Source organism: Thunnus albacares, chromosome 13 (assembly GCF_914725855.1).
Source record: "Thunnus albacares chromosome 13, fThuAlb1.1, whole genome shotgun sequence".
Taxonomy (NCBI): Eukaryota; Metazoa; Chordata; class Actinopteri; order Scombriformes; family Scombridae; genus Thunnus; species Thunnus albacares.
This window is the reverse complement of record NC_058118.1, coordinates 28,283,309-28,309,988: the sequence shown is the minus strand read 5'-3', so window position 1 is coordinate 28,309,988 and position 26,680 is coordinate 28,283,309. Positions and strand designations below refer to the sequence as shown.

At 38.0% G+C, this 26,680-nt stretch overlaps 1 protein-coding gene across 4 annotated transcripts in view; it reads left to right on the top strand.

The window, feature by feature from the left end:
* cadm1a (cell adhesion molecule 1a) overlaps positions 1-26,680 on the top strand; it is a 416,956-nt gene that overhangs the window by 373,215 nt on the left and 17,061 nt on the right. For 2 of the 4 annotated variants that reach the window (XM_044370498.1, XM_044370499.1), the window contains one exon: positions 2,428-2,460. The exons of the other annotated variants lie outside the window; for them this stretch is intronic. In XM_044370498.1, the coding sequence (XP_044226433.1) occupies positions 2,428-2,460 (33 nt within the window). The remainder of the gene's footprint in view (positions 1-2,427; positions 2,461-26,680) is intronic. 4 annotated transcript variants of the gene reach the window in all.

The following is a 26,680-nucleotide window of genomic DNA, read 5'->3' as shown; positions in this document are numbered from 1 at the left end:
ATGGAGCTGATGCGTCCCCATCATGTCTGTGAATGTCAGCAAGGACACTGCATATCCCTCAGTTGAGCTGTGAAGTTAGAGATGGTGGATGAGGAGAAGGATGTTCAAAAATGGACAGGCAATCACTCAGCAGCAGACATATTGAACAGTCCCACATGGCTGCCACCCACAGTGTAATGAGGGTTAGCAGGCCATGCTGCTTTTTTGTTGACTGAAGCTTGCAGGGACAGACGCTTCATTTTACATTTTGATGTCAATGAACCACTAGTCTATTTCTGTCTTCACATGGTGGCAGAGATGTAACAAAAAGAGGCCATCATCCAGCCTTCTTTTGCTTCACAGCAAGACAGGTTTCAAAAATATTTTACAAAGATTGTAGATATGATTGCTGGAATGTTCCATTGAAAAATTCATGTTTCTTAAATTCATGAAAATAAAACCCCTCCAGTCAGTTATTTCCCCATTTTTCACTTGTTAAAAAAGATTTTTCTCACTTGTGAAACGTCATCAATCTTAATTATTCTGTCCCAAGTCCTCATTTAGTCAAGTGTGGTCGAAATGCCTGGAAGTGCTCTATCTAGTCTATATACTGTTTTACTGAGGATACTTTTGAATTAACCATTTAGATTTTGAACATGTGGTCAATTTGTCAAAATAATGCCTACTTTAAAATTTGCTAAAATATTTTTTTTGGTGAGCTAGACCTGCCAGTCAGTGTCCAAGGTCATTACCAAGGAGAAGAGTCTTCTAATTATTAATAATTTAATATTGTTATTTTTATTAATTAATTATTATTTATTAATTAATAAATACAAACAAACAGACAAACATCAACTATAAAATGTAGAAAATAGATTACAATGTATGAACCAATAGTTATAAGGAATCCTGTTGGATTTACGAAACTATAAACACAGTTTATTGATACCTGAAGCCAGAGTGGGTAAATGGTATGCTACAAACATTTAGTGTATATCTCAATTACCTTGGACAGCAAAGTAAGTCTACTGATTTGTTTGAGAGATCTTTATTACTTGTAACTTCGATACAGTCTATTTCAGGAGCTGGTAGTCAGGATCCAATGAGTTGACCGTGTAGGAGGGCTGTTTTACACATTTTCAATCGATCCTCTCAACTGAACTTACTCCAGAACAGATTAGCCGTGTGGCAAAGGTCACACTGTTGATCTACCCTGGTTAAAAATGATCCAGCTGTGTGATATATTAAAGCCAGGGTTAAGCCCAAAATCAGCTGACTAACTCACTAATCTTGCTTCAATTGAGAAACACTTGTTTAGCAGCAAACAAGCATAAAAACATTCCACAATAATGGAACTGCTGGGAAGATCATGCTGAGATACTAACTGCTTTTACTTCAACCAAATATGCTCAAACATTGCCCTTCTAATGACTGGCCTATGGCATTATTTACCACTGACATGTCTCAGCTACTCAAGGACCTTGCAGAGAAATGGATCCTCAGAGGTTCTCAGTAATTCTAAGATGAACTTGATATAGTCTCACCTTGTGAGATTGCTCCCTGTACCCTGAGCCTCTGGCGGCAGAGCTGAGGCGTGGCATCGCTCCCTGAACAATTACACATTAAACTCAGCACCATCCTCTCTCTCTTACACAAATATCTGTCTGTGACTTGACAGCCTACAGGCTCATGTCTCTGCTGAAACAGCATAGGCCAAAGAAATTGTATACTGTCCCTGCTGAACATGATCTGTTTTTGACAATAAGTTGCTTTCACTACTTTAAATTAATTTCAGTGCTTTTGCGGTTTTAAAAAGGTTGACACTCTGATGCTTCCATGAACACTTAACACTTACATCAAACCACGTCGGTGAACATCTCATCCATATCAAGTCATTGTAACACTGAATGTTGTAACTTCGCGAAAACTTTACTTGACTCGCTGCCATGCATTCCCATCGTGAATAGATGGGAAAGTCTTTTCCAAGCCATAAACTGTTACATTAGGACAGCTGCACAATTATTTCCTCTTGATAGTCTGTGTTTTCTCCACACCACAGCTGCCTACAGCACATGATAATAGTCTTTTCCATATCTCCTCAAGCAGTAGCTATGCTCCCCTCTGAGCAGAACGTCCAGTGTGTGCAGTGGAATATGTATTTGTGTGCGAATGCATGTGTGTGTATGTGTGTGTGTGTGTATGTGTGTGAGTGTGTAAGCTTATGTTTATCTCTGCACTGCCTTTGGTTCCCTTTGATTTCCCTTAAGCCTTATGTCTTTTGTCATGTTCTGGTCTTCTGAATGCTTGCTTATGGGTGTCATTTGTTTTCTCCCCCTGCCCCGCTCCCTCCCTCCCTGCCTCCTCCCCCATTTCTCCTTTATTTGCATGCTGTTCCTCCTGTTCCACACCTCCCTCCACAACTGCCATGTCCTCTCCTTGTGTGCTCAGACACTGCGCCCAGCACTGAACCTGCAGCTCATGGTTGGTATCTTTACTTTCCTCTTTATGTCTTTTTTTTTTCTTGTGTCCTGCTTCTGCAGCATGCCTACTTTAACTGTTGCACAGTAGACATTATTGTGCCAGGCCACCCACCCTGGAAATGTCAGCTGTGCCTGGTTACAGTCATTCATTGATTTCACGGACCTGCCTTTTGAGGCCACAGAGCACCTGCCAAGTAACAGTCAGGGTACATTTTATTTTTGTTCCAATAATTATGCCACAAAGATGTTTATTTCACTTACTCTTCTTGCGTAGGCCAGGCATAACATAAACAACCTGACCATGATATACTTGTGTTTTTTTCATTATCTCAACTGAAATGCATTTGTGAAATGGTTGCACCAACTAACCAATTATAGTGTTTCCCCAAAGGTGCCACAGCAGAATAAAACTCGCTCTTAGGCGGAGACTGATTATATCGCCAGCATTAGATGATGTTTTGTGGAGGCAAAAATAGACCTCATTTACTCGATTTCATTAATATGAATGAAGATGATACACGTCATTATTTTGTGGCTGCAGTTTCCTAATTTGTGTGAACAAATTCATGAGTGTGTGGTCACAAGCCCTCTATTAAGCATCTGCCCAGTTTTGTTCCATCAGTGAAATTCAAACTGACTTCATTCACTCTCCATGATGACCAAATTAGGGGGTTTCAGGGCAAAAATGAGCCATGAGCCCCCCATTAACCCCCTGTTTCTGCTAATTTAATCAAACACAAAGTTATTTGGGAATATGCTTCATGTAAAGTGTCACACAGGAAGACAAGAAAAACAAAAGGATCAAATGACCACAAACTAAGAGACACACCATGAATTTGGCACCTTCGGGGCCCCTGAGGGTCTGGGGCTCCAGGGTAAATGCACACTTTGCCTGGTTGTTAAACCAGCCTTGCCTGCTAGAAATAGTCACATTTACATGTACATATTTACACATTTACATTTTCACTGCTCAGGGGCTCAGATGGGCTCAGAGTTTGCTGAGGGGTGTGAAGTGTAAGTACCTCAACTGTCTATCTGCAGTAGAAAAAAGCAATATTATTTTCTTACAAATTATAAATTAGGATCATTCACACTTATCAAGGGGATCAGTTTAATTGTAAAAGTGGTAAAGACACTCAAGGTGGGAAGGTTTTCTGCTCACCAAATACAATTTCAACCATTTTAAGAGTACATGGCGTGTGTCATATGGTAGTATCTCTTATATTGGAGATTTTACAATTATAATTGCGACTGAAGCTGGAATCCATTAGTGGGGAATCCAGTTAAATTTACAGCCAGAATCCAATTTTTATCATTATCTACCAAAAAATAAATTTGTATGAGTATTTGATTAAAAAAAAATAAATGATCTGTGCACCTCCATATTTTATTAATATTTTACTGTATTAAAAATGTTATAAACTAATATTTCCAAATGTTCAGCAGATACATCAAGCTAAATTGTAAAGATTAGTTGATTGACAGGCCAAGCATTTTTATCATATTTATATGCAAGTTTTTTACACACTGTGTTGAATCTCTAGACTGTGAGTGTTGCATGCTGTGACAGCAGGTTCTGTTAGAAAAGAGCAGAATAAGACACAAGTAACTTAATTTGAATAGCACTTTGCAAAACACAGTTATGTTTTTTCAGTAAAAAAACAAACCAAAAAAGGACAATAAAAAGCATTTGAATAAATATTTAACCCTTTCATGCATGAATTATGATTACATCAGTCAGAATTTTTTCCTAAGTGTTTTATTCCTCTTTAGGCATGAAAAAATATTTGAACTTCATTATTTTTAAATGCATTTTTCAAGGAGTTTGTCCAACTTAGTGGACAGGTGATTAATCATCATCAGTCATTTTCTCCCAACATAAAATCAATACTTGGAAACAATTGTATTACTCCTTAGTTGTTACGTGATGTTACAAAATTTTATTTACCTGCAAGGGTCCATTACTATGGAAGGACTGGCAAGATGTTCCTGAGCTGTTGAGCATTTCTGGCCAGCAGGTGGCCATCTTGGTTTTGAGCTTTTACAGTCTATGGTTTTGAGAAATTTGTGTTGCACTTCCAAGGGCTGGCCAATAGATGGCAGTGTATGGGATGACACACTAGAGTCCACTGTGTTGGCTGATGTGCAACTATACCATTAAACCCCATGCATATGTAAGAAAACGGCTTTTGAATAGCTGTCCACTGTAGTGACCACTATGCATGAAAGGGTTCAATCAAAGACAAGCAAGAACTGTTTAAAGAATAATAATTTGAAAAATCGTGGCAAAGAAGCATCAATAAATAGGTATTTTACATCAACTGCCATGGAAAATGTCAATGATTGATCTTTCTAATTTGAAGGTGCATCACTACCATACTTTTACAATGCCATGGATAATTCTAACTGGCATTTTGGTTGCATTCAACTTCACTTTTAATTTCAAATAACTTTTATAGCAAGTGGAATTACTTGTTCAATGTTATTGATAGGTTTGATTGGTTTTAAACTGATTTTGAAGCACCATGTCACATAAGCTTACACAGTAGGCAGGAAAACCACATTTACTCAGTAAGTTCATCTTAATACATGATATGGGGTTTAGGCATATTTTCAAATTTATGCATCAATGAATTTGATTAATGATGTCATCAACATAAGTTGGCATGTTTCATGCATCACAGTGATCCTGGTGGGACTTGAGGTAGTTCAAGTGCCTCCTGACATGGTATGACTTACTCTGTGAGACAGACATGCCTGCAGCAGTAGTGAAGTGGTTTCCTCTCTGTAAATGATGTTGGTAGCTTATATTGCCCAGGCCACAGCTGCTTTATTCTCATTTGTGATGTGTTTTCCACATTTATGAGTTCATGAATGGTTGCTCCAGATGTTATATCTCAGCTCACAATCCTTCTTTAAAGGGGACCTATTATACTCATTTCTAGCTCTATATTTCTATTTTTGGACTCCACTAGAAAAGCTTTGTATGATTCACAGTTCAAAAAACTCCTCATTTATCTACTTTTATTAATTAATTACCTTGTAATAATCAGGGTACCAACTCTTTTAAGGGAAATCTTTAATGTCCAGAGGAAACATTAAATCTTACTCAATTTGATCAATCTCATAAAACCATAAGTTCCTTTCAAAACAGTGACCTCTATCTGCTGTGTTCAAAGAAACCACAGTAACTACTTCTAAAGATAAATGAAGACGTTTATTCATAGCTAAAGATCTTAATGATACATGATAAAGCATAGGATAATAAAGCAAAAGAATAATAAGGTCTTTAAATGATAATAATTAAAGAAAAAAAAAACATTTAGAAATAGTGGCTTGAAGTGTGTGTGACTTAAGGCTAACATATAGGGAATGATAAAGAAAACTAGTGTACATCTCTAAAGAAATTATCTTCTGAATTTTACATCATTCAACCCTGGCTCGCAAAACCCATTCAATGCCAACTGTGTTGAAGATTTTCCTCTGCGGAGATGTCGTCTCGGCAGGTCCGGCGTTGTTTTGGTTGAGCTGGAGTTAGCTGCAGTGTCGAGTCACCGGCGAAGTTTAGTTGGTGCAGCCCAGCTCAGGCCGTGCTGTGGTGGGGCATTATTTCAGACTGAGCTGTTAAAAAGTCTTTGCTGCCGGCTAAGCTACCGGGCGACACCATGACGGAGTGAGTGCCTGGCAGAGGGTTATTTGTCTGTGTGACCACCTTGCTTTCACAACAGACAACCAGGGTCCAGTTTGGTCATACTTTTATCAGCAAGCAAGCCTCTATCTGGTTCAAGCATTGCTGTTTTCTTCAGAGTGACATGCCAGTTTGACTTGAGGATTTAGGCTTTCACTGGCTTCTTGTAATCTTGGTTTAATACCAGATAAAGGTCAACCTGACTATACTCTTGAGAGAATAGAAGTGTCTTAACGTGTCTTAAGTTTTTGGAGACCAGCTCAAAGGGAAATCCTTCTAAAGTTTGATTTTATTAGCTTGGACAAGACAGGCAGAGTTTATATATATATATATATATATATATATATATATATATATATATATATATATACACATATACATATATATATATATATTGATTTAACTTCTCAAACTATCTTAGTACCATAGTGAAATAAAAGATAAAGCAACAATTATGTGACTACATTACAAACATAATTTCAAATATAAACTCAACATGACTATTATTTCATAACAATCAGTCAACAGAAGGGCAATATGATCACATGTTGTAAAACGTAATAAAATCAAAATTTTAATATCTCATCAAGCGATTATCGCACAGTTATCAAAGTTATACCATTCTTTATGCATTTTTATGACAAACAAATTACATGATTTACATAATGATTAGACATTTAATTCACATGAAAGTCAGATTTGGCTGAAATACAAGAGAAGCAGTAAGGTATCACTCAGGAATGTGAGCCAGAGTTTATAACAGTGTCTGTGGAGATTTTCTGGTCCAAATGTGTGTGTAGTTGTCCGGTTCCAGTGTCAGCTTATGCTTTTAGTTCAGGCAATAATTTTAGTTATGCAGTCAGAAATGGTCTCTCAGGAGGTCTGTTTAACCTCCATTTTTTCACAGTGTTTGATTTTGGTCAGTGTCATGCTGTCAGACCCCCACTTGGGTAAAGAGGTGAGTTCATGTAGGTCTTAGGTGAGGCATTTACCCCATGTCTCTTGGATTCACTCACCTCCTCACTTTGGAATTAAAGAAAGATTGTTTTATCCGATGAAATTAAAGAAAAGAAAGCATGGTGTCCTACAACTGGCCTTTTATGCAGCCCCTCAGTTCAAGCTCTGTCTGAAACAGGCCGTTTTGGATTCCCCTCCCTAAAAGCCCACTCTTGGCCAGCTTCAGGAAGCTTCCTCTGGCTCTGTAACAAGGCTCTGGAGGCGGTGTAAACAAACAATAGTAGTTGGACTTTGCATCTTGTTCTTCTTCTTTATTCAAAATATAAACTTCTCAAATACTCCTGTACCTGTTGGAGCCGAAATCCGATCCAAATATGCAAGTGGACAGCAAGAACATCTGCAGCAACAAAGATTACAGCAGGACGTCTCTGTTTGGTAAATATTACTCTCATTAACTTAGTTGCTTATTGTGTGTGACATCTTTATCCTCTCTGTGTTCAGCTCTCAGTACTTTTAGTAGCTTCTAACTTAATCTCTGTGATTTAAAGTTTAGTTTCTCTCTGCGGCCCTGTTTGTACTTTCAGATATCTGCCTTATCTTACTGTCTGCTGATTGCCTTCAGCTGTATCAGTCGTGTTAAGTTACTGCTGATGAAAACTTTCCTGCTTTTGCAGCTTTCAAATAACTAAATAACGGGAGCACTGAACTCCAACAAGAGCAGCTGACACGCTGCAGTGCTGCAGCAGTGCCATATAAAGAAATCTATCAAGAGTTGATGTCAGTTTGGTTTGAAAGCAGAAAAAACTGTTGGAAACTGAGTATTCAGAGCAGTCTGAAGCATTTACCTCCTGGTTTGACACTTTGGCCACATTTAATATGAACATCCGACATTGTAACATTATATGTACAGTATATGACTGAAAATAAGGAAAAGCATAGTAGGTCTCCTTTTAAATATTAGTAATTAACTGTAATGATGTGTCATGAATATGTCTTGGACTAAATGCAGTGAACAGTGGACCAAGATTGCAGATATTACAAGGCCAGTGACAAACTGCATGAATCATCTTAAGATTTCCCTTTAAAACACATTTTACAAGAAGCTTAACTTTTGAGTATAATATCCCTTCTACTACATAAAATTTAATTGGTCCAAATTAAACAAATGAGATAATGTAAGAGTGTAAGTGACTTTTTAGATTTACGTAAAAGTCCTTCAGTTTGACTTTCTCAAATATCTCTAGTGCTCACCATATTAAATTGCAGCCCAGTATCTCTAGGAATTACTAATGTTACTGGTCCTCACGATTTACATACATTGCCAATATTCAATGCAATGAAGAACGTAGTGTGCTCTTTAAGTAGCATGAAACATAATCTGGGCTTTTGCAGAATTGTTTAGTATCAACATTCAGGGACTGAGAATCTATTGAAACCAAGAGTTTTTCATGCTTCTTTTAACATTTGCATTTTCCTTATTATCACTTCTGTATATCCTTAAGTAAATTGTAAAGTGAAAATGCTACACAGGTTTTTGCAACCTGTTACTTCTCTAACTATATATATGACTCCAATTTTACCAGTTTCATAGCTGAGTGTTTGAGCGACCAACTGACAGTCTAAATGTTAAGTCACATTATTAACTGCACTGTCAAATTGTTTTGATTTGCTTAAAAAAAAACCAATAAAAACAATAGATATTCAGTTATATTATCCATATCCTACAGTATCCATATCCTGCATCCATAAAGTATTTGAAAAAGGCAAAAGAACAGGGACTAAAACCAGATGAATTGATCTGCACAACGGGTTGATGGACATTAGTGGAGGGTTCAGGTGTTATATTGAATATTTAAATGTAATTAGAACTTGCTTATTCCAAAAGCTCATGCTGATGTGCAATATGGTTTTCAATGGAAATATCAGGCAGTTTAACAATTTAAATAACTTTCTTAATTGTAGCTATTGGGACTACATAATCTTTATTTCTTTTGTATTTTTTATTACATAAATATTTTGTTATAACTTTGAAAGCTGCTTTTTCTACATCTGGGGGTTATTTCATCATGTGATGCAATAATATTTATTTCAGGTTTATTGTCTATAGACCAGGTTTAAACATCTATCTTTACTATTTCCTCCCTGCATAAAGACCATCTGAGGTCGAAACTGGTTGGCGTTGGAACCAATATGCCCAATTAAACAAAGAGCTTTAATATAGTTCTTGGCACTGTGTCAAACGGAGTGACAATGAAGTGATTTCTCTCATCACTCACAATCCTAGTTCTCTATAGAAACAGCAAGACTGTAAACTACGGTATAATGCAAACAAGGTGAAGAGATTGAAATACAAATGACAAATACACTTTGTGAAAAACATGAAGCTGAAGGAAAGCAATTACAAAAAACAATTCCAGTGGAACAAATTATGTATTTATTCTATTTATTTTTAGTTTTCATCTTTTTGGATTTTGAGTTATTCTTGTTGATTCGTCCTCTTCTCGAGTTGAAGTTGCATTAAGCTTTTCTTTGAATTTGCTGATGAACAACATGTACTAATAATACATCAAGGTTTAAGCTGTGCAGATATAAAACAAAGAAGAGAGACACTGATGTCAACCAGTCTGTACACACCCACACAGTCCTGAGGAGAGCTCTGATCAGCCAGTCATCTAGGTGGATGTCATGTCTGAATACTAAACACTGCAATAGCCTACAGACAGTTCGTTCACTTTGTCATAACCTCATGACTCAAATTTCAAGCACTGATTCAGCAAATATTGACAGTGATGAGTCAGCGACTGGCAGTACAATAGCAATAATCTCACATCAACAACATATCCCCCCCAGGTAGAGAGCTACAAGCAGGTAGAGTGAAGAAAGATATAAAATAATCAACTGAACAAACTTTACAGTATCTGTAACAGTAGTTTTATAGCTGTTTAATTTGCCTGCCAAGGGGTATATGATCTATATGGGAATCTGATTCCATGGAAACACAGCTGCAGCTTGTAATAATAATTATAATGATAAATATATTTGATTAAAGAAAGTCAATAAGTTGAATCAACAGTAGTCAGTGTTGACAGTACTGGCTAGTACTGCCTCATTTAATCATAACCCATTATGTATGCTTTATGTTGCTTTGACCATGACTATTGTATATGTACACAAGCCACAAGACACCAGGTTACTGTGAGAAAGCCAGGAAATCAGAGAGATCATGCACATGCCCTGCAGTTACCTGGTTACTGTAAAACTCGTGTTTACATGCAGGTGGTCAGATTATGCACTTACAGTACCTACTGTGCTATATTTGTGAACAAACATTGACATTTTAAGAGTTTTAATAATATAAAAGATGCCATTACATGATCAAAACCAACAAAGAATCAATCCTAAACAAGTATTCAAAATCTTAAATAGCTGATTTATCTGTGCCACAGACCTCCTTTGTTGTCCAAAACCTATTAAAAACACAGCAATTAGTCACACTGTTACAGTGAGTGACATGTTCCTTCATTACCATGAACATGGATATTTAGTGTCTGCCTTGTGAGCAATGGGAGGTCTACTTTATTTTCTAATTTCCCCGTGTGTCAGAGAAATGAAAATAACAGAAGAAGTAGAATAGAAGAAACTGACCACAGAACTCTGAAAAGCAGAGTAAATTAAATATATGCTGTCGTGCTTTCTACCCCCAAACACCCACTCCAGGAATTAGACCTAAGCTGTATTAATAGTCTAGGTACAGTAAAAGCTGAAACTTTTGCGGTAACACAATGCAACGTTATTTGACAACCATTCAGATACGTACAAATACAAATAAGTACACATTCCTGGTAGAGGGTGAACAGTGAAATTCTGCTAATGAGTAAATGTTGTTAATTAACATATCAAGCAAGTTGCAAAAATGTTGATCCTGAAAGTATGAGTAAAATGTTGAGGGACAATGTATTTCCAATCTTATCCGATCTTGCAGTAGAATATGGTTATTTTCAGGCACTCGCTCACTCACTGGGTTAAGGTTAGAGAAAGGTCATAGTCTTCAGAGATGTAAACTCCTCACCTTTCAGCAAAAGTCACTCTTTTGAGATTAAAATAGGTCACCCGCAGGATTTCTGTAGATCCCAGGTAGGGGGAAGTTGATCGGTGTTCCTTTAAGCTCCTTTAAGGGATAGTTCAGTGTGTAGGTTGTGTGTGAAGTGAGTGTGCAGTAGAGTGAGAGAGCGTGTGTAGTATGAAGTTAGCAGTGTAGCAGTGCAGTGTGTATAAAGTCTAGGCTATTTGTCAGTGAACAAGTGCTACAACTGCTCAAGACCCAAGCAGAGTTCTCATGTCTTGCTTGCCACCTGCTAATTAAAGTGAAAGGGGTTAGCCCTGAAGTTGGCAACAGCTTTAGCCAGTCTCCCCTGTTCTTTCACTGACTTAAACCAAAGTGCTTTTGTTGTCTTAACTTAACTACACAAAGGGGTTTAGAATGCAAATCCCAGTGTCGAAGTGGTGACAAAGTTCTGTGCTTTGTAGCTCTTCGTTTATTTTAAAAATTTTGGTTGTGAACATAATCTAAGCGTTGATTATGATGCAACATAATTAGGAAAACAATTCAGTAACATATGAGCGTAGTTTCTAGGAGACAGGGTTGATTTCATAGTTTTGTGGTACCTGAAATAGGACGTCAACATAGCCTCGAGTTTGTTTGTTTTTTTAACATGGTGGTGGGACCCCATGAGCATCTTCTACTTAAAGTGTGAATTATGCTTCTCTGGAGTTCACTCACTGAGATGTTTGTGTGACTGTTTCTTTTACACTTCACACTTCACTGCATGTTCACTTTTTTGTCTCTATTTGAGGACTTAAATCACCAAATCAACTTGCTTGACAAGCAGGTCTGGACATGTTGTTTAGATTTCGAGGGTGTACAAATCGGCTTCTCTGCAAGCTTCTATATATATCTAGATATTTGGATATATTATTATGAACTGAATCAATTCAGGAAGCCAATGAGTCCTCTTGGACATTTCACCCAGTGCTCCAAGAGCATCAAGTGTCTTTTAAAATTAATGCAAATAATTAACAATTCTGATAACAACAGGGCTCTCTGAAATGTTAATTCATGTTTATATTTCCATTTTCCTTTGCCCAGTGTGTGACACCGAGTCAGAGACTGTTAGAAAAGCATTACCACTGACCGCCTGGCTCCTCATAGCCTCTGAAATGTTGTTGCCATGGAGATACCCCGCTTGTCGTGCCCCCCCCCCCCCCCCAAAAAAAAAAAGCTGAGACATTATAGAGCTGGAAGGCTCTTCCAGAGATTGTCCATTTCCTTCTAAAATAGGCCAGGTACAGTGGAGGGCAGAAGGAACAAATTAAACATGCAGCAGAGAAAAGAAGAGGCTCTGAGATGAGCTGCCAGTGGACTGAAGAAGTGGGTGTTGAAACGTTTTGTTCTTATAAATTAGGCTTTAGCTGAAATGAGAAAGACCCAGAAAATTAGACATAATGACTGATTATATTATGCATGTATTTAAACACCTCAGCACTTCTGGCTCTCTGAAGCTCTTTTGGTACAAAGTCATTCTCACTTGTGAGATGCACAGAGTTAAAGGTGTTCATTCTAAACAAAACCTATAGAAAATAGTTTCATAAATGCTCTGACAATAGAATAGCAGAGTTGATGTGAGCTATATCAACTCATGATTAGAGATAGAACAAAGTTGATTCAAAGCCTTATTTAACACAGTAATGACCCAACATATTTTGACTAAAACTGTCTTTATTAGAGCAAAAATAGCTCCTTAAACAATACTTGGGGACATGCCATCTGTACTGCTTTTGGGTATTTAGGTTTTTGTAAGGTTGATTCAAATTTTTCACAGTTCAGTCAGTATTCTTAAAGCTGCATATTTTGGCTACTAGGCGGACACAATTCCACAACAAGCTTAAATCACACATTTGACATATTATGTATGTTGTAAAGTTGATACGGCCATCCAGCTGTCACAGAGTAACATTAGCATTAATTTAGAGTCATGTTTCTGGAGACTTGACAAATGTAAGTCCAATATTCACTCTCCATCTAGTCTCTATGTTCACCAGTCACTAACTGGTGACTGGTGTTTAAATCCCTGCAAGTAGCTTGTTTCTAAAAATGCACAAAAGTGGTACACAGTTGAGAGCCAGCACTTTGATGGTGGATGTTCAAGCAGCGTTTGCTCTTCTCATCTTACTTCCATCTCCCCATGCTAAATAAAAGGGCATGTTGGTGAAAGATGTCAGTTGCTTTAGCTGATGGCTATCTGCGCTCACTAATTTCCCATCCGGAGAGGTGAGTGTGTCTGGAAAGGACACACCTGCCAACACGGCTGTCAGCAAGCGTGTGAAAGTAGTGGGATAATTGAGAGAGAGATGTAATAGTGGAGAGGAATGCAGCGGTATAATGGCCACTTTGCTAACAGCAGGATTGTGGCAGGTGAAGGACAGGGCTTTTCTTGTTAATCCAAGGACTAAGCTGTCACATTTGGATGTCATTAAAGAGAAAAGGCATTCATTAAATGACAAGGACACAATGTGCCAAATTACTATCATGCAACGACATGCAACAATGTAGTGATTTTTTCTTAAGACTTTGATTACTGCTGTATGGGGCAGCCAACTTTGAAAAGTATTTTTGTTTAGAGGAAAAGTATGTCTCATCTAAGATTTTTGGGGAGGGCAGGGGGAGCCATGTTGCCGGTTCGATAGTTGAAAACGCAGAGAGAGACAGAAAGCACTGGTAGAGAGAGGAGTATGAGATGCAACAAAGTTCTGCCACCAGAATCACAGTGGACATCGCAGTTATGTTGTATGCATTTCAACCAGTAGGCTACTGGGGTACCGTGACAGCCTTATGCCCTTTGTGTGGGCTCTACATTTAGCATGTGTACATTCATATTACCTGTGCTGAGTACAGACATGAACAGTCTTTATAAACAGTAGCGCAATGATCATGGGTTGACTGACTGTCAAAGGCACAGATGGCACTGCCTACTTCACTGACTACATGACATAGTGGTAGGTTCAGGGGACACAGTAAATTAAACAACCAAATAGGTTGACCATGCACCCCAGAATGACATGTAGCGTTGTAGTAACCATCAGGGCTGTGCTTTCCAAAACCGTTACAGTGTTAAAAGATAATGATGTTTTATAATGTGACACTGTGGTTCAGGTCTGATTAGGTTTAGGCACAAAAATCATTTGGTTAGATTTAGGGAAAGATCATGGTTTGGGTTAAAATTATCACTTTGTTAAGGTTAGAGAAACATGTGGTGTGGGTTAAAGTTCAGCTTCCTTCACTGTCATGACTACAATAAGGGTTAAGGTTAGGGGACGACTGTAGTTACGGTAACTGATTGATAGGAACAAATGGAAATAAGAAAATGGAAATCAGTGCATGCCAATGACTCTACAATAAGCCTGTAAATAAAGAGAAAATACAACCAAGGATTGAAAGAGTTAAGTGAAACACACTGGGCAGCATTTGCACAGAAGTTGTTTTTTCCAGTTTCCCCATTGGTCAATAGTTATGTGGAGTACATTTTGCATCACTGCCACAGTGGGATCCCTTCATTTAAGACTTGCCTTGTATATGTGCACACACAGAAAGATGTGTTTGTATGTGAAATTGTCTTGATCTTGCCTTAGGGGCTCTCTTCAAATGAGGCACATATGCTGCATTAATTAGTTTCAGACTCACAACTGAGCATGACAGGTGACAAACAGGGGTCCCCCTTCCAAAACCTCTTTCTCCTCTCATAACTCACCTCCTGCGGAAAGTTAAGTGAACCTTTAAGGCTCCATCTGGCTTTCATATGATGAAATAGATGAGGAAGTAATTAAATAGACAGGTTAGTGTAATCAGTGGTGATTTTTTTTTTCTCCTCACCTGTGACATACATCTGATCCTTTTAATCAGCCTGAACAGCAAACATGTTAAGATTAACAGTGAGTGAGTAAACATTGAGTTAAGCAGTCCAACAAGTGGCACACCTTTACATATATTATTTTGGTGTTGTTGAAATTTGAAGTTGTTCAGCAGCATTACATAGTCCTATATGATTGAATCTATTTTTGAGATATTGTTATTTATTAACCCTGGCTTGAACAGCCTTACTTCTCATGTCCACTGGGTCCGCCTGCATCGCGTTCCAGCTGCGCCACAGCTCACTGTTGGCACGGTTCTGTCACTGTTTCAATGTCCACTGGAAACGTTTGAGAAGCGGAGCATCTGTTCTTCAGCAGCCACATTTATAATGTAGTTCAGAGTTGTTGTGCCATTATTTGTCTAGTTTTATAAGCGTATTTAATATGTCTTTTACAGCTTGCTTAGATGCTGTCATCAACCTGGATTTTTTATTTGTTTTGTCAGATGATGTTGTGATCATCAAATATCTGCAGGCTATCTGCAGCACAGCTGGGTAGTATTTACTATTTATGAACCGTGATCAAATTTCACACTACCTCTGACACCTGACACCAGAGACAAAAAATGATGACTGTAAATGCAAACGGCTGTATCTTGCAATTGGCTGCATTAAAACAGAGTATGTGACCATGTAGAGCAAGAGACTGAATGGACAGGATGAAATGCTTGCTGTGGATATTGCGGGTTATGCTGTCCATCCAGTTACTTCACTGTTAGCAGCTGATGATCAGCTAATAGCTGGTTTTAGCTCATCATGTCCTACAAACAAAATGTATTGTTTATCATTGCCTTTAAAACAACGCATATACTATAAGTGTTTTTTGATCTTTTGGCCCCATCGGCAGGGCAACATCATTTGTCAGCGCCTTCCACACTGTTAAAAATCACTGTAAAGAAAAAACATTAATATGATTGTATCCTGATCTGTCACCACTTGTGTTAAAGTTTGTTTAGGTTTAGACACAAAAACTACTTCTGTGTTAAAGGCATACTATGCAGATTTTTTCTTAAAAGAAACAATGTATAGACTCATACAAAAATATGTAGCATTGGCTGTATCTTTGTATCTACTAGGGGTGTGCCGGAATACAAATACATCATTCGGCAAAGCACAAATAGTGGGTTTTATACGAATATTTGTTTCATACAAATATTTAAAAAATGATTTGTTGGGGGTGTTCCTCAGAGATAAAGCTGAGCTACTGACACATGCAAAGTGCTCCCGAGGGACTCTCCATAACCTGTTGTTCCCCTTCTTCTTTCCACAAAGTTAGGTTGTAAAAAATAGGCAATAAATGAAAAGTGTAAAGCAATAATTGCCTTTGAAGTTCCTCCCTACATGTTACATGGTGTGCTGTCTCTGTGTTATGGATGTATAAATAGGTAGAGGTCTGTCTGCATGAGGCAGTGAGTAAAGTTTTAGTTTTCAGTAGTCAGCACAGTCGTCTATGATCTGGGAGACTCCAGTTCAAGACCCGATGTGGGGACCTCCTTCGTAAGGTAGTTTATTCATGAACACTTATTGTAACACTTTTCACACACATTTTCTAAAATTAAAAGTGTCATAGAAACAAAAACAGGATTTTTAAGCCTCTTTCCACTTTTATTGGAATACAAATACAGATACAAATAATTTTGCTGTCTCAACAAATACAGATACAAATGCAAATACTGGGATCTCTGCACATCCCTAGTATCTACGGAGACCCTGCCCTCTGCCTGTATTTTCTTTGTATTTTGCTGTGTTCGGGACATTTCTGGCCGTCAGCCTTTGGGCAGTGGGTGTGTAGCCCCCAGCCAATAACAGCACGCAGGGTGTGAGGTCGGGACTCTATAAAAATTTAGCGACTAGGTTACATCACTGTCTCCGTCTCTCTCCTCTGCTCTCTGTCTGTGTTTGACCAAGGACTGTTCTGACCTCCACACACACACACACACACACACACACACACTCACACGTGCAGAGAGCAGAGAGGCCACAGCGAACGGGATGAACAGGGACATGTTTACTTGTGCTTTAGAACATAACTGCAATGAAACAACTAGAAAATAACGTCTTACTGATCTGATTCACAGCTTTGTTCTTGCTTCCACTGCTCCTCCTTTCATTCGCTCTCTAGCTCACTCAACCACCAGTATTCTCTTTCTCGTTCTCTCTCTCAGCTCGCTCTAGTGTCGTTGAGCTGGGGAGGAGGGGCCAACTTTGAATGTTGTGTTTACAAACAGCAACCGACAAATCCTGTATAGTATGCCTTTAAAAACGACTACTTAGCTGAGGTTAAGGAACCATCGCCGCCATGATTAAAAGGGAAACTAGTTTGTTGACAGCTGTCAGGCCCACCAATCTGGCTCCTTTCTTCATCAAAGCATCCTGCTATATGCCTATCTTTCCTGTATTTCAGAAATTAACAAACCAAAATATGAACACATGGTGCACTGCATTATGTCCCTGTGGATTACTGTTTCAAATATACATTAAATACTTTTTTTCTTAGATGACTTCTATTCAGAAAGTCATTTTGAAATATTTTTAATAGCTCTGTGTATTTATTCAATGTTTTTCAGTTTCCTTGATTTCATCAAAACTGTTTGCGTTAGACCACCAGATGGACACAAACCAGTGAGACAATTTCACATTAATCTACACTGTCAATCATCCCCATCTGTCACCCAGCTCTGCTACCTGCTGAAATTGCAGCACCTGCACCATCGGAGCCGCCTCTCACCAACTGCTGTCACATTGTCGCTCACGAGCCCTTTTAAACCTCTTGCCGGAAAGATTTAGCATATTGTCTCCAGTAAATTGATGTATAACATCAATGTAATTGCTGGCAAAAAATAATTTTATATTGATGTAATGTGATAGTAATCTGCCTCGGATAAGTAATCTATCCAGTTCTGCAGAATGCACCTACAAAAATCAAGATACAATTGATCATTTAGGGTTTTATCTCTCATTTTAACCAGTAGTTGTACTAATGGATGTCATTACTGATTTCAAGTGGTTTGCATTGGCTTTCTGAATGCTCATTTTCTTCTTCTTCTTCTTTTTTCTTTGGGGCACAGTTACTTTGTATTATCATCAGATCTGCATCTGTACATTTGATAGAAAGTGCAAAGATAGATCTATTTATACTGATGTGATATCAATTAATATTTCATTTACATTTTCTGATAATCACTTTGATAATTCGGTTGATATCCTCTAAGCGCCAAGCAGACAGACAAAACAGGTGGTGAGCTTGAAGCTGGCATTATCTCTCACTTGTTTTAGTTGTAATTTCAACCACATTGCAATCTGGTGCAAAATAACATCCCAAGGCATGTGACCTGCCTGCTCCATGTTTTTGAATGCTCTTAATACAATTTAGAATTTAGGCTCAGTGTTGCCATGACAGCAGCTAAGTCGAGCAACTGTCAACAGAGACAGTAGTACCGTTTCTGTTAGCTTGGCATCTTGTCAGTGTTGGCATGGATGACAACAGGACAGGAAAACAAAGCTGAATTCTGACTAGAGTTTGTGGGGGAAACACCTTTTTTTCAGTGCTACAGGATATGGGTAGCTTCTTAAAATAGATATGAAGAGTCCTAAAAAAAAACCTGATCTGAGAGGAAATTAAAATTGATTATTAATAGCTGGTGTAAATGAAGCCTCCTTCTTTCCCCTTTTTCTCTCTGATTTGAACTTGCAGCTCCCATGGTCCCTTAGCAAATGTTGCCTTCCAAGGCTTTGGTCACTCACTTGTGCTTATTTTATTCCCTCATGTGGCTCTCAGCCTTGGTGTTGGCAGACAAAGCTGGAGTAAATGTTTTCCCAATTGGATTCCATGAAACTACAACCAGGGATTTGTCATTGCAAAGATATTCGTCTTAAAAAAATCTATCAGTAAACAATACCTTCAGTATGTTTTGTGAAAATGTGACAAACCCAGTCTTGGAGATTATCCATTATCATTGGCTTCACTAGCTTTTAGCAGCACTGATATGACTACTGGCTATAATGTGAACTATATGTGAAATATAGCACTTTCTTTTTCTTCACACCATCCATGCATGTAAGCTGGTCTGAATTTCCTTTGAGGTGAGGCTTGGATTAGAGGCCGACACCATGTTCTCAGCCCCGTCTAAAGGATTTTATTATCACTGCAGGTTTTTGTAAGCGTTTCTAAACCTGACAGAGATTGTGCCACAACACTGCTCCTCAAAGAAGGCCAAAAGAGCATGACAAAGCGGACATACAGGGACTGCGATAACAAAGAAAATGTTCTAGGCCTCCATCTTACATAATGGCAGAATACTTTTTCATTTTTTTTTCTCTTCACTCTGCAGTATTTATTGGCTAGCAGCCACGGGTCTGCGTATCAAAGGTCAAATGATCCCTTTGATGTACTTTTGAATAACCACTCTGTGCTCATTCAGAAGAAATTAAGACCATGTCCGCACACATTTGGACACATTTGGTGGCTACATACCGCAGTTACTCTTATTTAAGTGGCTGTATCACATGAAATTTCAGTTATATGCATCCTCTTGAGACATGCTGACATAGTTTTTATACTCCTTTGTTTACTCTGCTGGCAGCCAGTCTTTATGTACAGTATATGCAAGAGCTTGCAGAAGTGTTATATACAGTCTAGCAAAAATCAGCTTTCAGAGTAGTCACAGAAAGTGTGCCAAGATAGTGGCACGGCAGAATTTATGTTTTTATTGTTGCAAAAATAGCGGTGCTGGAACTTTGAAGACGTAGTGAGTATATCCAGGTCATGCAGTGGCAACTGTTGGTTTTTGCTAGTTATACAAAAAGGAAACCTTTATTGTCATTCGGAAGAGCAGGCTTATATAAATATAGTGCAAACAGCTAACAGCTTCATCCATTTTAGACTCTCCTTCTCCTCAAAGGTCAGCCCTCTTAAGATGGCTTGCTATTGGTCAACACATTTTTATGTTACCAAAGTTGAGCTTTGTGTGAAAGCACTGCATGTATTTACTTTGCCTTTTCAGACTTTGCTTTGACCTCTCTGTAAACTAGGGTTGCAACTAACAATTATTTTAATTATTGATTAATCATTTCGTCCATAAATTTCAGAAAATAGTGGTAATTAGTGATAGTTATAATTACCCAGAGTCAACGGTGACATCTTCAAATGTCTTATTTTGTCTGACCGACAGTCTAAAACCTAAAGATATTCAGTTTACTGTAATGTATGACAAACAAAAGAATTAAATCATCACATTTGAGAAGGCGAAACCAGTAAATCTTTGGCATATTTGTTTGAAAAATGGCCAAAACAATTATTCAAATATCAAAATACTTGCCGGTTAATTTTCTGTTGTTTGACTAATCAATTAATCGACTAATGGTTGCAGCTCTACTGTAAACATATAGATTCAATAAAGAGCTATCATTGAAGCTATACAGTAACAGTATATGATGTTGTCAGACACTGTGTAATAAGATCAGAGTGCATTGTCTGGACAAGAATTGGATCGACTGACATGAATATTGGTGTAAACAATCAAAGTCCCCTCGGGATGAATTGTAATAAGTTTGGTGATCCTCTGACTCAGGTCCAGTTTTTACTTTGTCACATAACCAAATACCTGCAAAACTAATGACATTTCCATCAAACTCAGCTGTACAAAGATGGTGACCATGGTAAACATTATACATGCTACACATTAGCGTGTTAACATTACGAGCATGCCAGCACACTGATGCTAGCATTTATCTTAAACCCCCTGCTGTGCTTATAATGACAGCAAACAGCTGCTAATGGAGCTGTGGACTCGCCTCTTGTTTCACCACTCTCTGCTCAGAATAATGATGTGTGTCTGATGTATTTTTTTTCCCTCAAAAAAAGATTTCTTAAAATTACATCCTCCCCTTCTCCCTCATTGGAAATTTCAAACATTAATCCAGATCGTTTTAGTCAACTAAACCTAACCAGACCTTAACCACAGCTGTGACAGATCAGAAGAGGCTTGTATGAATCACATGAGTCACAAAGCCCCCGATGTCATTTCACTGATACTATTCTGTCTCATAACACCAGGATACACGCAGTCTCTTCTGTTGTTATTATCAATGTGCCAAGAGCAGAGCAGACACTAGACTTGACTTAAGGAGGCAATTTCCATCATCACCTTACATTTCTGTGACTTTGACCTTGACAAGATGTTTCTCTTTGGATCACTTAAACACTATTTACTTTCTGCTTTTTGATGATAAGTAATGTCATGACATTTGCTTTAACTATACAATGAACATTTTAATAATTGTCAATCACTTATTTTGACCTTTACTTGCACAGTTATCTCTTGTTAAAGTCTAATACAAGGGAATCCTCAGATGTCTGGCGTCAGGCTAAAAAACATCATTCAACATGAGCACACATACACGCACAAACCAGGCTCCCTGCCACCTTTGACAACCGCAAGCATAAATCCTGGGGAGTTTTTCAGCTGCTGCTGAAATGACCGAGGCAGGAGGCAGCTCAGTGACAGCGGGATGGGAGGAGAGTGTTGGTCGGGGTGTGTGTGGGGGGAGTTGATAGCGCATGAGAGAAGAAAGCGTAGTCTGGCAAATGGAGAGAAGCTCCATTGGGCCTCTTTTTTTTTCAAACAGTGTCCCCATTAACAGGACTGATGTGCATCTCTGCAACAAGCCACAAACTCATTTGGTCTTGGGAGCCATAGAGAGTCCTCAGTGTGTTAGGATAAGGCACTCTAGAGACCACTAAAAGCCATTATTAGAAGGTGTTTATCGAGCTACCCGTGGCCTAGATACAGCTTAATATCCTGAGAACAGTTATAGCCCATAATTATATTACATTTTGTATGAAGACTGGCCGTGATTAGATAAATGATGAATAGTTCTATCAGGGAAAAAAAAGGTGCAGGGCTCCTTAGAAGATAATGCATTGTTGGCTTATTTTTTGCAAGGAGTTGGAACATTTGCTTTCCTTCTCATGTCTATATTGTTTGGCACCAAAAGTAGAATTCTTTATATGGATAGAGCTTTATATCACACAAGGAATACCCCCAAAAGAGAATACCATGCGTAGTTTATGTTCTGAGTGTGCTTATTTTATATACTCAAATGGAGCCAAAGACCCATCAGCTGGTTCTAATCACATTTTTGGATTTTTGAACATTGAAAAGAAGGTGGTGAGCTCCCACATGTTCTTTCATATGTGGCTGTGTATATGATATTTTCTGAATAACAAGTGTCATTCATCTTCATCAGTTAACTCTTGAAATATGGATATCCGCAGAGCAGTTTTTTCTTTAAAATAAAAGGGCTGGGAAATATTTCTATAGTTTGTATTAGTTATGTGGACTGGTGGGATCTTCCTCCCCATCTCCCCTATTCTCTTTTTTATAAATATTAATATTATTTGTATTGCACTCTCAGTATGTCCCGTCTTCTACTGTATTCTGTCAGTCGTTAAGAGCATTGCTTGTCTCATTTTATGGATGCATTGTATCAATTACTGAAAGGGTCGTTGTCTTAGGTATTTATGAGTTGACTTTTTTGATCGGTCGTTGCACTGTGGCCAAAGTAGCCTTTAAGGGGGACATATCATGCTTATATACTGCTGTGATGTTGGTTGACTATGTTAAACGAGGTCAAAGTTCCAAAACATGAGATGAACATATGTAAAAATGCAAGTCAAAAGCAAGGGTTTCATCCTGCTCTGAACGCTCCGTTTGCAATATTACCTCTACTTCCTCATCAAACTGATGTCAAATCGTTCACACATGCCAACAAATGGCCGTCCGTTCCTTTGTTGCTAAGGTTGCTCCACAGGCGTTGTCCTCTTGCATATTTCAGATTGGATTCAGGCTTGAACATGAACAGATGTATTTGATATGATTATATTTCGCATAAAGAAAAGGAAAAAGAAGCAAAATCTGACTACTATTGCTTGTGTAGCCTCTGGAGCCAACATCTCTTAACTGTACATTATGCAAACTGTAAATCATGCAAAGATATTCCAGTAGAGCCCCAGAATAAAAAAATATAGACCTGGAAAAGATGTTTTCATATAAAGAATTCATTCTGCTCCACACCTGTCTACCAGGTGTAAGACAATATTCAATCTCATTTTCAACGTTACCTATGAGTTACTATTTTGTCTGGGTTTGAGCTTTCTATTTTTAAAGCAGCCCCACAAGTTTGTGCCAGAGAGTGAGTTCAGATTGAACAATGGTGATGTGTTCTTTTCAGTAGACAATGGCTCAGTATAATGGCTAATTACAACTGTCTTTCCGCAGCAAAAGAAATTAAAGAATGAAAAAAAAAGATATGAATTTATGATGAAATTGAGTTTCACTGTCCTCTTTGGTTTGTCTAATTTAATTACAGCAAAGTGAAGTCAAGGCTTGACTCTAAATTGTGCCCTGGCAACTGTGCTACATGGATATATGGCACCACAGCAAGGACACTTTAACTGAATTGTATAATGCTGAATTTAGAAATGACGTATATCTGATTATAGAAAGTATATTTTAGAAAGTATAAACTAGAAGTGTTTCTATCCTGCCTATACACTTTTACCTACTGTTTGGAAGTGTTCCTCTCTTCCTTATTGGTGTTTTTAGACACTGTCATGGTTGGCTCGTTGTTACCGACTTATTCCACCTTCCTTTTATTGACAACAGCCACTTCAGTGACAGGCATTACGTTATCTGACCAATCAAAACACAGCTACAGTATAAAGCTATGCCAGTTAATATCCCCAACTCAATATGAAAGACCTGGTCATCCTGGTTGTAATAGGTGTAACGATGTAGCATGTTTGTACAGATTCCCTATTTAGGTATTTTTACTTATCACTTCTGTAGTGTTGCACATCCTGGCTTCATTGCAAAGCGTAGCCTGTAGCAAACACTGGGCGTCATACAGAGAGAATAATAAGTCAGAGGCACAGTAGCAGGGGTTTATTCACATCATTACTGGGAAAAAGAACAGAATTATATCATGACACATGGACATGCATCAACCCATGATGACATGTTTGGGCTCGTGGGAGCTTACATAGAAAACAAGATGAACTATCTCAGATGAATTATACTTTCTGTTTCCTACCTTTAGTTGACATTACTTACAGGGTCTTGCTCTCTTTTTTTCTGTCATCATAATGGTTCCAAAATATGCCTATATGCTAGTGTTAACAAGTTTCTGTCCATAAGTTTAGCTAAAACTTTTTCGACTTCTTCACACAAAAGTTACAGCTGATAAAATGCAGTTGTGTGGAGCAAGGACTTGCTCCAGACGGAACGTGAAATACAGGAGGACCAGTGAGTTCACTGAAAAACAGCAGGTAATTGCTGCTGTAATTATTACCTACAGAAAGTGGTGATGAAAATTACACACTTGCCAGCGACTGATAATGTTAAAATCATCCTAACTCCCCTAAAGAAATAAATCCAGTGTGAATAGTGCTTAAGTCATTTTTTTAAACTTCAGTTGTAGTATCAGTGTGAGATTTCTTGTGTTCTCAAGTGGTCATAGCTATGGTTTTCTGAGAGTTTCCTTTCCAGTGTTTTTTAATTATTCAATGTTTTTTTTTTTTTTTTTTCCATTCAATTGAAGATTTTGCTTGCTTAAGATATGGTGGCTACTGATAGTCATGCCAGCTACACAGTGGTTCTTCATTAATTCATGTGAAAACGATGCAGATTATATTGAGGATTACCCAACTAAAAATGATAATCTTATTGTGGAATCACTTAGGTGGTTCAGTATCTCAGTGGTTAGCACTGTTGCTTCACAGCTAGAGGCTCAGCACTGCTAGAGTTTACATGTTCTCTGTGTGTGTGTTTAGTTTTGTGTTGAGTGTTCTTCTGCAGCCCAAATACACACGGGTCAGGTGAAATAAAGGTAACTGCAGATCAGTGTGAACAGGAGTAGGAATGTATTTGTCTCTATGTATTTGTCTTTTACTCTGTGAAGACTGTGGAACATGAGTGGGTGTAGAAAAGAAAGCTAGTTTGAAAAGTAAATCCCACAAAATTCTAGCAATCTCTGATAAATAATAAATTGTACAGATTCCTCTCTCCTCCTCCTGAAATAATGATTCTGTTTTCAAGGGGACAGCATAGCCAGCATCAAACCATACTCCTTCTGATTCAAAAAAAAATAAATAAAAAAATAGTGGATCATCATTTTTACAGTCTTATGTTGCTCTTGCCCCCGCAGATCAGATCATTAATTGAGGAAATTATCATTGTCAATTTTGAATTTTTATTTTCCTTTCATCACATCATCTTACACCTTTAATGTTAATGTTAAAGATCCCCTCCTGACATATTTGAAGACATAAAAATACTCTGCTTTGACTGATAATTTGTATCTATGTTGTTTTTTTTTCACACAAAAGGTCAGTTACTTCATTAGAAATCCTTAAAATGACATCCCCTCCTTCTCCCCCTTTAAAAACCCCAAATCTATAAATAGGCAAATATTGTTAATTTTAAAAGTTAAACTGCTGGACGCGAGGTGTCTCCTACTTCTCTGTGAAATCCATTCTCAGTGTTTGTGCACTGCAGGCCTCAGGTTTCCATATAACACTTGTGTAAGTTGCCTGCTGGACCACGATTGGCTCGAAAATTGTTATGATGTCACAAATCATACTTGTTAATCCACCCCTTAAACTTGGATGTAAGATGACAAATTTTCCACTTTCAGCCGATGAATGTGAAAGCAGCTTTTAAGTGTCAAACTCATAAATCACTCTGTACAGTGAAGCTCAAACAGATTTTTGACTGGAGGGGGAATTTAAGGTTGTTCTGTACTGATGTCTGTGAGACCCTAGAGTCATCCATGGTACATCTATTCTTGTGATACATTAAAGTCAATCGCTTCACTCTTAAATTTAAATCAAAACCATATCCTCTGCCATGATCCTGAAGGGGTTCACCACCGGTTTTACATATAAAGTAACACATAAAATAACCCTGATGATGTCACCAGCGTTTACAGCTTGAGGAGAAGTGTAATGAAAAATGCTATTGGTTGCATTATGGGAAATATGAGAGCTTTACCAGTACTAAGGAATAAAAGTCAAGATATCTCAACCTGTGCTGCACTGATTTTTAACTTCTTTCTTTTAAATCTAGCTCTTACAAGCCTCTCAACTTCATGGAAGTGTAACGCTGAATCACTGGTTTATTCTTTTGACATCTCACCTTAACTGGTTGACATCCTCAAGCAGAATGTTTTTGGTTTTTCAAAAATAATGAGGCCTTTCAAATTACAAACAACACATTTCAGAATGAACCAGAAATGTCTCTTAAATCACCACTAAAGTCAAAATATTATGACATTGTTTTTAATCATTTCTTTTTCGACTTTATTTGACCTCTCAGCTACTGTCATTTTTCTCCCCAGTGTTTTTAATGGCGCTACTGTCTTTTCAAATTGAAACACTTTTTGACATTTTGAAAAAGACTCAATAAATCCAAGGCCAAGTCACTCTGTATGTATGCAGTGTAATGCGCTACCCGAGAGGCAAAAGATTTAACTGACATTTTTAAATAGGTTCAATGAATAGGTTCATTGAGACTTTAATTACATTCAGTCTTTAACCGAGAGTGTTGTGGGCA